At 41.7% G+C, this 13,136-nt stretch overlaps 2 protein-coding genes across 3 annotated transcripts; both read right to left on the minus strand.

Moving 5' to 3' along the window:
• Positions 1–1,389: 1,389 nt before the first annotated feature.
• Positions 1,390–7,059, minus strand: PTP4A1 (protein tyrosine phosphatase 4A1). 2 transcript variants are annotated; one of them, XM_075268393.1, is made up of 5 exons: positions 6,924–7,059; positions 5,941–6,033; positions 4,301–4,431; positions 3,091–3,165; positions 1,390–2,620 (listed from the first exon to the last, which is right to left on the minus strand). In XM_075268393.1, exons 1-5 carry the CDS (start codon positions 7,026–7,028, stop codon positions 2,437–2,439), a joined length of 588 nt encoding a protein of 195 aa, XP_075124494.1. In that variant the 5' UTR covers positions 7,029–7,059; the 3' UTR covers positions 1,390–2,436. The 2 variants fall into 2 exon arrangements, with proteins under 2 accessions (XP_075124494.1, XP_075124493.1); XM_075268392.1 differs by having other exon boundaries at positions 1,390–2,624.
• A 304-nt stretch (positions 7,060–7,363) lies between these two features.
• LOC142197804 (uncharacterized) lies at positions 7,364–10,412 on the minus strand. The gene is made up of 3 exons (XM_075268395.1): positions 10,360–10,412; positions 9,851–9,925; positions 7,364–7,459 (listed from the first exon to the last, which is right to left on the minus strand). The coding sequence occupies exons 2-3, from the start codon at positions 9,851–9,853 to the stop codon at positions 7,364–7,366; spliced, it is 99 nt and encodes a 32-aa protein (XP_075124496.1). The 5' UTR covers positions 9,854–9,925; positions 10,360–10,412.
• Positions 10,413–13,136: the final 2,724 nt, after the last annotated feature.

Below are 13,136 nucleotides of genomic sequence, written 5' to 3' on the forward strand. Positions count from 1 at the left end.
GGGCATGTGAGAAGGTAAAAGGCAAAGTGCTGGAATCACACTATATCAGCCCCAAATTCCTGACTTGTATGGTCCAGTACAGGTCTGATCGAGATGTGGGTCATGGGCTCGTTATTGGGCCATAAAAGCCTGCACTTCGTGGCAGATGCTGGGAGGAGGGGAAGTGACTGTGTCTGTCCTGCAACCCTGAGCCCAGTGACACCAATTTGTGCTTGTTTTTCATATTTCTGGTAGTAAGCCACATGTATCGTTCGGTTATAAGTTTAGTTAGTAGCTCAGATGAGCAGGAATTTGATTTATTTTTGCCTGAAGGCTGTATTTTGTTAAGCTTATTTGTGACAGAAGTGAAAGTTTTTTTCCAGTTTTTTTTTTTTTTTTTTTTTTAAATAAACCAGTTTGCTGCACATTTTTGTGTCCTTGTCTTGACTGTTTACTCCGTGGGAAAGGAGCCAACACGTTGCTCATTCTGACATGTAAACACGCGTCAGTGAGCGCTGTAAAACAATCCCATTTACTTCAATGAGTGCCGTCTTGCGCGTGTTACACATTGAAATCAATTGGGGGCTTTTTAACCCATTGATTTCAATGTGTAGCATGCGTAAGATGGCACCCATGGAAGTCATTAGGGTTCTGTTTTACAGCGCTCACTCTGACACGTGTTTATGTGTCAGAATCAGCGGTTCATTACTCTGTGGAAATGGAGCCTTTGGGTCCGCACCACTGCTTCTACTGAGCTACCTTCCCCACACTACCTTTGATACTTAAATGCTAGTTTTTGAGATCTCATTCCAGCTAGCAATATCCTCTGGGTTGAAATGAAATCTCATCTGCCAGGGAAATACTAAATTCCTTCATGGCATTTCTAACAGTTTCAAGTAGTATGTCAACGTCTTTGTAAAAAAAAAAATAAAAATAAAATAAATAAAAAAAAAATCTCCTGCTTTCCTCAATTTTAGAGGTAGATGGGACTTTACCATAGCAACTCAACAATCTGCTTTGCTAGAAGAAGGTAATGTCAGTCGAAAATAGCCAGATTTGGTTTTTTCCACCGGAGCCCTAGGTAAAAATCCATCCAAGAGCATCCCCAGGTACTCTGGTTTCCTCCCACATGCCAAAGACATACTGATAAGTAATTCAGATAGTGAGGCCCCATGGGGGGAGGGGGCTGTGTGACTAAAGCACTGCAGAATATATTAGTTCTATAGAAGACAATGTCCTCCTCTTTGAATGTTTTACCATCCTTTTCATGTTTTCTCAATATACAAGTAATCTTATGTAATAATTATAAGTGGTATTTTCTTTAAATAGGAGGATTAAAACCAATTTGCATTAAAAAGTTAAACCTCAAGATAAGTATAATCCATACATTAGAAAAAGCATAGTGAAGCATCAGACTTAACATCCTTCTTTATTTGATGTTTATGCTTCCTTACTACATTTTACAAGCTGGTGAAACACTGGTAACTATTCTCCCACAGTACTAACACCACACATTCCCAAGACGTTATAAATATATGGTTGAGCTAACATTGATACAGATCACCATTTTTTTTTTATCAATTACATAATAAAACAAAATAATCAAGTATCCAAATATTAAGTTACACAGCTCAAAAGGCATACAAAATATTACAGATGTTGAGTTCTGCCCTCGCTAAAGCAGATTCTCAGGAAGGGAAATAAAATAAGTCACAAAGCAATTGTTGGAAAACTGTCCAAGTGTACAGTTAAAGGACCATCAGAAACTTTAAGAAACCAGCTACATTAAAGCATTTACTTTTTAAAAAGTTACAGAATAAAATGGCATATTCTACACTTCCTGCACAAGACAAAAGGCAACATTTTACTAGAATAAAAAAAATAAAATGTAAAATACATCAAGGTCCTCCATGTAAAGTGCACCATAAGGTGCAGACATTAATTCAAACAGTAAGACTTTGTTTGGAGACTTCTACTATATGGTTGGTGTGCTTTACAGAACAAAAAAGTTATGATAGGGCATTAAGCCTACTCAATGCATAATTGGCAAGGTTATTAAAAACTGAAGCCTTGCACAACAGACCTGTGCAAGTCCTGATTTTACAGCAAGTGTGGGAGAAGATGTAAACATACAGTGTACAGCCAGCAAATATTCAGGCAATATCTTTTAAACCATCATAAAAACAACACTACTGCTGAGAGGTATTGCACTATAAGAAAAATTGCTGGGCATTTTGGCATTGTGTAGTCCTTCACTAAATTGATACATTTTTTGGAAAACCAATGAACCTTTTTTTTTTACTGCAAGATTTGAGAATTTTGTAGCAAGGAGGTACTTTAAAATAAAACAAATAAGCAAATCATTCAAGCTCATTACATTTAACTACGTGACCAGTTTCCCAACTGGAAGGGCTGTGACCTACACATTCTCCAAAGCATTACTTGACCTATAAAACATTAACCAGGTGTTAGCATTGGATCCTGTTCAGGTCTACATTTTCCGCTTTTGGAGTGAGAAGGGGAAACTCTACTGAATGCAACAGTTGTTACGATGGCCATTGGGATCTTTAAAACGTAACCGCATCTTAGGACGATATTTCTCCAGGTAAAGCAGCTGTTTGCTATTAAAAGCTCCATGGCGCTTCCTGGTAAAACAATGCAAAAGATGTAGATAGAGTCAGCAATGTCACGCTTGTGGTATATTCTACAATGTATAACTTTCTAGGCATTTTAACACTTTCATGGCACAAATATGTTTTTCCAATTAAGAGAGTGGTCCAGGAGGTTCTTAAAACTGCCACAAATGGACTTAAAGTCCCTGTTGCTCTGATGGCACAATCACAGCAGGACAGCGGAGACTGGTGGGACCAAGTACCTACTGAAGTCCATTATATCACCACAGAACAGCAGAAACTGACAGGACAACCAGGAGAATATAAATTATTCTGGTATTTTCTCCACTTTGTGGTCATTTTAAAATCCTGGGCATTCCCCTTTTCCTCCAACCAAATGATTCATTGGGATGAATGAGTTCATAGTTTGACAACTCAAACCCATATAAAGAGTTTGAATTATACATGAACGTTTTAAGACTATGAGTTGCATACTTACTGCCTTATAAATTGAACTGCATCTTCATATTTCATTCCACATTCAATTAAAGCTAGGGCAACAAGCACTGGGGCTCTAGAACAGAAAGATACATTAAAGACAAGTTGCATTACATACATGCTACAAAAAGCAAACAGTTCCAGAAAAAGCATAATTGCCTTTAAGATCTGTGAGAAGTGAACTTTGGCTGTGGTTTCTATGAGAGATGCTCACTGTAACACCATCCTTTTCTTTGGGTACAAACTTTTGGTATAGTCTTTTCATTTCCTGCCAGGGTAAATTAGATTTTTTTTTTTGCCTCTTCCTTCCAATAGCCACCACTTATTGTCCTATTCACAAAGTGGAATGAGGGCTTGTTTTACTCCAGCATTGGTGCCAATACTAGGAACCCAGAAAACTTCTTAAAGGTGGATACCTTTTTCAAAAAAGGTTCTCCACTACACCATAACATGACCATAATTTTGTTACATATCTCTATAGTGCTGTGTAAATGCACTTTGTGGTATGAGCTACCTATTGGTACTGTATTTTTGGTACTGTAGCACCAAAGTGTTGGAGAATTTATTACCAGGTCTCAAAAGTTAAATGACATTATGCAAGTTGATGTGCTGAAAGTGAATGTGTAGCGCACGTAAGACCGGCACACATTGATCTATGGGATTGTGTTTGACAGCGGGCACTTTGACATGCGTTTACGCATCTGAATGAGCGGAGTGTAAACTCCGTGTGAAGGCTCCCTAACACTGCTTGGCATACAGCACTAACTGTCCTTAAAAAAAACCAAAAAAAAAACAACGCAGGGTTACTGCCCACTTGGCTAATTGACCCTTGATCACATGAATACAAACAAGGCTTCTCTGGAATAGTTGAAAGGATTTCAATTAACACACCAAAAAGACTCAGTTATACAAGATACAAGTCATTGGGCTTTGTTACCAGTTGTATAACAGCTGACACCTGCCATACATAGAGAAGACTTAGCTCTGAAGTCCTGTCAATTCTGCAGACCAGCATGATATACATTTAAATCAGATGTAAAGAGCTTAACACCAGCTTTTACTTTAGCTAATGTAGACATTTACTAAAGCAGAAAATAGTCACTTCTAAGCTGAAATCAGAAACGTCCCATTTACACACTTTTTTTTAAATTTTTTTTCTTAAATAAGAGCGATTATGGAACTTGTGACTATATAAGTTTACAATAGCATACCTTCCCAGCCCAGCAACACAGTGGACTGCAATACAACATCCAGGTTCTTCACGGAATTTAGCTTTCAGAAGGTTTAACCAGTCATCTACAATCTGACTAGAAGGTGGGGCTCCATCATCAAAAGGCCAGTCCTGTTGTGTGATTAAAAAGACAAAAATCTTAAAGGACAATTTGCTTGGTAAACAAACATTCACATTTACTATGCGCCTAATATGTTATGTCTGGTAGGAACTCTGGTTGCAGATCTAAGTGTCATGTCTATAAAACATTGCTACAGCAGAGTCCTCTCTGCTGGTGGACATTCCCTAGAATTAGTGGAAATAAAAGCTATATCTTGAGCCACAAAAGTGTGCTATAAGGAAAATCTAATCAGAGTTTCCTACTACACACAAGGCTTTTAGGCAGAAGCTTTATGTTGAGAGGTTTTGAAAATCGCAGCTTGCCTTTTTTATGTGCGGAAACACTGGCATTTTCTGTATAGGGATAGAATCAGAGTCTGCATAGGAAGACTCTGCAAAGTTGCAATTAAAAAACGCTGTGAAGAGGGGAAAAAAAAAAAATTTCCACCATGGTTTCATCCCTGTGCTTTGCACCTTTGCTATAACTCCTAGACAGTATGCCGCTGCCTCAGACCTTTCCTTCAACCCCCCATATTCAATCACTCGCACACGTCACCTCTACCTCAAAAACATCTCCAGAATACACCCTTTCCTTACCAGAGATACACTAAAGACACTTCTTGTCTGATTCATTCTCGCCTTGACTACTGTAACTCCTTACTAATCGGTCTTCCCCTCACTAAACTCTCCCCTCTACAATCTATTCTGAATGCAGCAGCCAGGCTCATCTACCAAGCTAGACGCTACAGCGATGCCTCCGGTCTGTGCCAGTCGCTACATTGGCTGCCTATTCATTATAGAATAAAATATAAAGTTATCACCCTCATCCAGAAGGCTCTCCATAATGCTGCACCTCCCTACGTTTCCTCCCTCATCTCTGTCTACTGCCCAACCCGTACGCTCCGTTCACTTAATGAACTAAGACTAACATCCTCTATTATCAGAACCTCCCACACTCGTATACAAGACTTCTCCTGAGTTGCACCACTTCTCTGGAATGCTCTATCCCAGACAATCAGATTAACTCCCAATTTCTACAGCTTCAAGCGCAAAGTAAAGACATGTTTTCAGACAGGCCTATCACAATTTCTAACGTAAACCCTTCCGTATCGTAATAAGAATCCCTAAAATTAACCCTTCTATGTTCCAGCTCCCACATGATATAAAGTTAGCCTGAGATGGCATCATGTCCAAGCTCCATCCACATGTTAAAGGACATGACTAGTGACTGCTCATAAACTTTTAAGTTTGTTTAAATGACAGTAACCTCTATTACAAAATTGTCTGACCACTGTATAAGCAATGCCACCCCTGCTACCTCGTGTCACCCTCTCTACCTCAGATTGTAAGCTCCTGCAAGCAGGGCCCTCAGTCCCATTGTGTAAATTGACTACTTCTTTGTAATTATCTTTTTGTCTGTATTTGAACCCTACAATTTGTAAAGTGCTGTGAAATATGTTGGCACTAAAATTTCATTTAGCAAATTTACAAAATATTATCCAAGTTTCCGCACATACTTACCAAGACTTGAATTCCTTCTTTTTCCACTAGGGCAGTGTCATAGGTAGCTTCACACACTCTTACAACTGTAGTAACTCCATATTTTTTAAGTTCCTGGTAGAGTTGACAGAAAGAGGAACCAAAAGTTATATTCTGATCTAATGTTTTGCTACATGTAAAGCAAAATGAGTGTAAGGGCTCGTTCACATCTGCACCCCGGGTCTCCGTTATGCAGGTTTCTGTTTCCTGCCCGAAACTGGGCAGGAGACTGAAACCTGCAGTCATTTTTCAAAACCATTCATTTGAATGAGAGACCTGACAGACCATGTCCGGCCGTGAGAGTTTTGAGCTCTCCGCGGCAATTTTTTTTTTTTTTTTTTTTTTTTTTTTTTTACCAGACACCAAGTTGGACATGCAGGATTTTGTGTCCGGTTTAAAAAAAAAAAAAAAGTGTCGCCACAGAAAGCACAAAACGCTCACGGCTGGACATGGTCTGTCAGGTTTCCGACTTCTGTCTGCAGAAGACGGAAATCTGAAGACTGAAATCGAGCACTGGTGTGAACCCAGTGTAACAGTAAGCATCCAGCCTTGTATGTTATCAATCTATAAAGAAAGCTGTGTCCCATGAGTCCATCCATCTTCTACTCACTGACCACTGCCTGATTAAAAATTCAGATAGCCGTGTTTAGCCCAGGAAATATGGTCCATGTAACAGCCCAGCTTGTAAGTTATCCATGCATACCAAATTTTGGAAGAACCTCAGTCATGACACACATGCACACTGCAAGGGGCTCAAGTGTCTAACCCATGTGGAAATTAGAAAGGTTATGTTGCAGGAATACAAATTCTTTGGTAAATCTATTAGCATCAGGTAGCACAAGGCCAAGCTCTAGTTTTCGCAGTGCTTCCTAGACCTTGCCCCATAAAGGTAGAAAATTCATCTTTGTCCTTGCAGAGGAAATTCTTATCAAATAGCATTAAAACCATTTCATGCAGACGCTTACCTCTATGAATTTATTTAAGGTTGCATTGGTGGGGTTGTGGGTGATGAGAAATCTCATGTTTTTGTAGGTTATCTCCACTGGTGCTGGGCGGTTCATTCGGGCCATTTTACAGATTTAGGCAAAAATCAATACTTAAGAAAAAAAAGTTAATTGCAAAGGAAATTATGTTTATAAACAGGTCAGCTTCACTCTACTCCACATAAATTTCTCAGTGCTTGTTTGAATGGAAGCAATGGATGTGAAATGAGCCTCCTTATGAGAAGAAGCAAATCTTCAACCCAGTAATACTGAGACAAAAGGCAAGCAGTGCACTGAAGTTTACCCCATCCAGATATTGGCCCCTTAGAGTGCACGGCCGAATTTAATCCAACACTTCTTGTCCAGGTTGACTGCTCTTAGGGGGGTTTCTTAGTGGAGTAGTAGTGAATTTCTTTTACAGTTCACTTGTCTGCATAGAGGTCATGCTGTGCCTGGCAGTAGTCTCCACTGCCCTTTAGAAACTCCATAAATGTGTGACCAAGAATACCACAGAACTGCTGTAAAAGGGAAAGAAAAAAAATAAAAATATGTATAGAACTAAATTACAACCCACAACAATATAGAATGACTAGTACAATAAAATGTCTTCAGTTTAGCATTAATTGGACCTGATGGTGCTGGTCTAAGATCTTCCATTTTGTGGACAGTCAAAGAAAACCCCTCAACCAAAATTCAAGAGACCTTTCATGTCCTTGGGCACATGCAATTTTATATACCGCTAGAAAGCCGACAGTGTGCTATATTCAGCAGACTGTCTGCTTTCCTGTTACATGCCCTGTGGCAAGAGATATCTGTGCCATTCACAATAGCTCTCCACTGTCAGAAGGGCGTTCCTGACAGTCCAGCTGGGAACACCCCTCCTGACAGTACTGTCCGTAGTCCTACACCATCAGAGGGGGAGTGCCTTACTGCCCAGCCCCCAGTAGTAATCTACGGATGAGTACTGTCGGGGGAGCACGTTCCTCACCGCTCAGCATCATGGCTGGGCGGTAAAGAACACCCCCCTCTAGTATAGAGCTATGGATAGTACTGTCAGGAGGGGCCTTCCCAGCTAGATTGTCAGGAACGCCCTTCTGACGGTGAAGTGCTATGGGCAATTACGTTGACATCTCTTCCCCCGGGGTGCATAACGGGAAAGCAAATAGTGCGCCGATTGTTGAAGAGGTTTAGGGTCGCGATGGTTGATGTGTTTTTCTAATATTTTAAATTAAAATCAAAACCTACCTGCTACACTATATCAATTATTTTGTTCTTATTCCTGCCTCATTTGGATTGTATAAAATAAAAACTTGGCAACGCTGCTAACTGAAAAGAGAAATCATTTGCATGTTACCAAACGCAGTGAATTATGGCTGTTTGAGTAAATTCGAGCCTGACATTAAGAAGCTTGTTAAAAATCATCAGATTCATCCTTCACATTAGTTTTGTTTTAAAATTTAAATGTGTTTTAATTTGAATAAAAGTTTGTGTTTTACTGCTCTGATTAGGACAGTCTCATTTAGGGTATGTTCATGCAGCAGAAAGCTTTTCCACCGCGTGGGATGGGAGGGGAGCGAGGGACTCCCATTGACGTGAACGGGAGAAATTTTTGCAGACAGACAGATTCCGCTTCAAAACCTGGCTGCAAAAAACTTCGTGTGAACATACCCTTAAAATGAAAGTTTGAACTCAGAAACAGGATAAGACTCATATGGCAGACTATAAATAAATGAAAGTAATGATTGCGATTTTTAAGATGTGGTAAAGTTTTAGGGGCGCTAGAAAATAATTTAGTCTCAAAGTGGGCAGCCGAAGAAATAAGTTTGAGAACCTCTAATCTAGACCAAATTCTGAGCAGAGAGTGCTGTAAAGTGGCACATCAAGCACTAAAACTTAAGCTCTCTATTGTCAAGTAGGTTGAACCTGCCAGCCATGTAGTGTGTCTGGAGAAGAACTGACAAGTAACAGGTGAAAGAAGGACAGGCATGTTGGATTACAATGTGCCGAATCAATTTGTTCAAGGCAGTAACTACTGCTAAGGGTATCTGGAAGCTGCCAATTCCTCGCAACTAAAAACTTTATTTCTACTGTCTAGGAGACTGATCTCCTTAGTGTCTTACATTTTTTGGCCTTTACACTTAAAGTTGCTGCAGAGTGACTAGAAAACCAACCAGCAGAACATCAAGTTATAAAGCTATGCTGGTAGATTCCATCTCTGAATTGTCAATGCAGCTCTGAACTAGAAAGCTAGTACTACAAAAGGAACTTTGGCCACATAATGAAAAAAATTCACAGCAAGTTTACCATGAAAAGGAAAGGATCTGTCCAAAACGCAGAGATCCAATACACTTGGCCCTATATAAGTCAAAGGACTTTCCTTTTCAAAGCACTGGGACGTATTTTGTGCTTGGAGTAATGCTGACATATCACAGACGGCCAGAGGACTGGTAACCTGGATTGCTTGGCTTAATTTACTTCTGTAGGATTATAGATTGTATTTGTTGAGGGTGCCACAAATCAGATTACTATGTAGTTAGATTTGCTTTCCAGCCCATATCAGACGCACCACAAATCACATATCACACTCCCAGGCTCCAGCTAGCACTGGATGACAGATTAATATAACACTGGACATCTGATTCCCAGGCTGACTAGATCTACTCCACTGCCATAGAGCTGGTTACCAACTGCTAACATGAGACTCCACAGGCAGACAAGACCTGCGGTGAAGATCATGTAGAACAGCACCCCATGAACTTATGTCACATAAAGGTTTGATTGTAGTACAAATAACCAGGATTTACCTTACAGTGCAAATACAGAATGCTGCAGGAATATGAACAGCTGTACAATAACACAATATATACATATCACACATCTGGTTAGCAATAAAGAAATAAGAGATTTACCATCTATTCTCTGGTAACAGCGATTGATAGATCTATGGAAGGCGTCTCCGGGGCGAGTCCCCTCTACCACGCGACCTAGAAATGAAGGGACGTAAAGCTGAGACCGAGTACGTACAGTATAAGCGCTGCATATGAGAGAGGGTCATGCACAGTGCTATGGATGAGGCTTACAGGTGGGGGAGTGCATATGGCGGTCCTGCTATAGGATGGAACAGCTGAGGGCTCCGAGGCATTATACTACACCCTAGGCGTAATGGCTGCCTGCCTGCAATAGCAGGAGAAAACGGGCTTCATACACGCGAATAACGTCATACAATTATACTGATACGGGCTGTGCGAACTTCGCCAAAGTGAAGGAGAGCTGGAGCACGCACTATGCGGCGGGAATAACAGCTAATAAAGTATCTCTACCAGACAATCATGGAGGTCGTGGCCCCGGGGAAGGTACTACAATCCGCCATGCGGCGCAACCATCCCGGGGCTATAGACACAGTATACCAACGACTAACCTGGAATGTTAGCGGTTATATAGCACAGACAGGAAGCCTGAGAGCGGTGGTATGCTAATGCAGACGCCGGGTCCGGTGTTATATCCCGGACCCGACGTCATACGTCATGACGTCAGACGGCCTGTATTAACAGGAGCTACTGGGAGGGGCGTGGCTGTGCGTCTCACAGTATAACCAGATAATAGCGGCCGTGTGACAGGAAGGAAGCCGGAGGAATCAGCGACGTAGAGACAGGGACTTAACCCTGTGCGTGCTGAGAAGTGGAGACTATAACCTGCCAATGTCAATATAAATATAGCTAGTAACGGGCAAGGGGACTAGCTGTAATGCAGTAGGCAAATTCTGCTGGCTGCTGTATATCGCCATCTGGTGTATAGACAGGGCAACTGGTCCTATACAGGTGGCTGCTTTCACTGTATTCATTTCCGGCAGTCCCTGGTTCTTCCATTCAGGATCTCACTATGAGTTTCTATGGCTACAGCATTTACAAACACTTGGCCACTACATTAGGTAGATGGCTAGCCCCCTTGCTAGATATATTCATGCAGACATTGAAGAGATTAAAGGGGTTTTCCAGGTTAAAAAAATAAATCATTTTTCAATAACGGTCTTGGTATCCCTGTCAGTCTGTATGTCTACTTTCAGTATGTTGTGGATGTAGTAGGTGGCGCTGTATACCGCTTATCACAGCTGACACACCCATAGGCTCCTCATTTTCGGGTGTTGAATTATTGAAGCAGAGGCTATTAATGCCTCTACTACTGTATATGCTGCTATAACCTGCCTGGTTTGACATAACTACAGCATGCGGTGCCTCATACTAAGAGCCAAAGCAGGTAGCGCCAACCTACTGGATCTGAGGCATACTGGACAGCATCTGATTTTACCCACTCCATTCTGGCATTTATTTGGCAAATATTCATGAGGTTTGGCGCTACTATTATACACTGGGGTTGCCTCAGACCCCAGAGTATAATATTCAGAGTCCCTGAGAAGGTGAGGGAAATAATAAACACTTATACTCACCTTACCTCACCTCTCTTGCGCATACTTGCTCTATCTGGTTCTCTGCAGCTTCCTCTTTGAGAATAAGGTGAGGTGAGTATTTGTTACTTTTAATCACCTCCTCTGGACAGGCTTTCCATTAACAATATGGGTATTAGTGTAGCATGTCTCCACACGTTTTTGCTCTAGTGTAGCATGTCTCCACATTCGAAAAACTCATAGTAATGGGAACTGACGAGCAATTTCAGCAATGATGTTGCAAAACTGAGTCTCTCGATGCTGCAGTCTCCACCATCAGCCAAGTGTCCTGGCAACAAATTCGGCGAAGTACCACACATTTTCCGCAGAATTTCCGTTTTGACATGACCCCAAGTCATCGATTTTGCTTGGCAAATTCAATAGCCAGATCTTCAGTGGACGTTAGCTCACAGAATTCGTAAATATTTGGATCCAAAGCCATGTATCGCGTTGTTACTAAGCCTGATATTTATACGTACTCTGCACTTTTGTGATGTGGAGAATGACAAGGGACCCCCAAAGCAGGCTTGCTTGGGGGACACATGGCGGTATGGTACCCCAAAATGTGTGGTCAATTAATAAAATATACTTTTTCTCCTCAGGTTCACTCAGGGAAGTAAAGCTAGTGTAAGCAGTGCACTGTAATTCAAATTTCCCGCCTTTTTCACTTACCTCAGCTGATGTGTAGTTCAGGGTCAAAGGTTATCACTAGGCAGATTTCACTGGTTCTTCTGGAAGATGTGGAGACATACTGCACTACGGTACACATTATGTGGATACGCGTCTAATCATTTTTGCGATGTGGAGACATGTCTAATGTGGAGACATGCTACACTAATACCAACAATATGTATAGCAGTTGGGGAACCAAGCATTCCACAATCGCTATCATGATGCTGTGGGGCTCCGGCCATCTCCAGCTGGCTATGGGTCCTGTACTACTCCAGTTGTGGTCACATCCCCTGTGACTGTGATTGTTACGTCCCTGTGGCAACACTATGCTTCTCATTTCCCAGGTAGCCATTATGATCTGGGTGTAGTGTGTTGTCATTTTTGCCTGCCCTGAGTCTCAGACCTTATCCCCTTAAAGAGGACCTTTCACTACTTACAACTCCAGTTCTTTACATAATTTAATAGTACCCCCTCCACTGGAACAGTTGGAATTTTTTATCTTGCCCCCACCATTCCTGAGCAATCAATGCTGTTATTTTTGGTGTCTGATATGCTATTTAGTCTCTGTATTGTCAGGAGGGCGGTGTCAGGCAGGAGCAGGCAAGGGGGTGTGATCCTGAGCTATGACACTGGCTGCCTCTGACTGGAGCTCTTAAGCAGGGTTCAGACGGATGTTTTTGGACCGGATTTTGACGTGGAGGCCACCTCACAATCTGGTCCAAAAAACGGTTAGCCGCGACTGGATGCCGATGCAGTGCATACAGTGCACTGGCATGCAGTTGCGGCATTCCACTCCGTATTAGGCCTAAATGAATGGGCCTAGTTGGGAGGGAGTGTCGCGAGGTGGACGTCCGCAGCTGAATCAGCCGCAGAATCCACCTCAAGAAAGAGCATGTCGCTTTTTTTTCTGCGAGCCGGAACAAACCGCTCGCAGAAAAAGGAACCCATTGAATTCAATGGGAGGCGGTTTTTTGGTCCGGATTTTGACGCGGATTCCACGTCAAAAGCCAAACCAAAAAACCCCATGTGAACCCAGCTCCAGTCATGCTCCCGCCTGACACCATCCATCTAACATTACAGAG

Source organism: Leptodactylus fuscus, chromosome 3, assembly GCF_031893055.1.
Source record: "Leptodactylus fuscus isolate aLepFus1 chromosome 3, aLepFus1.hap2, whole genome shotgun sequence".
Lineage (NCBI taxonomy): Eukaryota > Metazoa > Chordata > Amphibia > Anura > Leptodactylidae > Leptodactylus > Leptodactylus fuscus.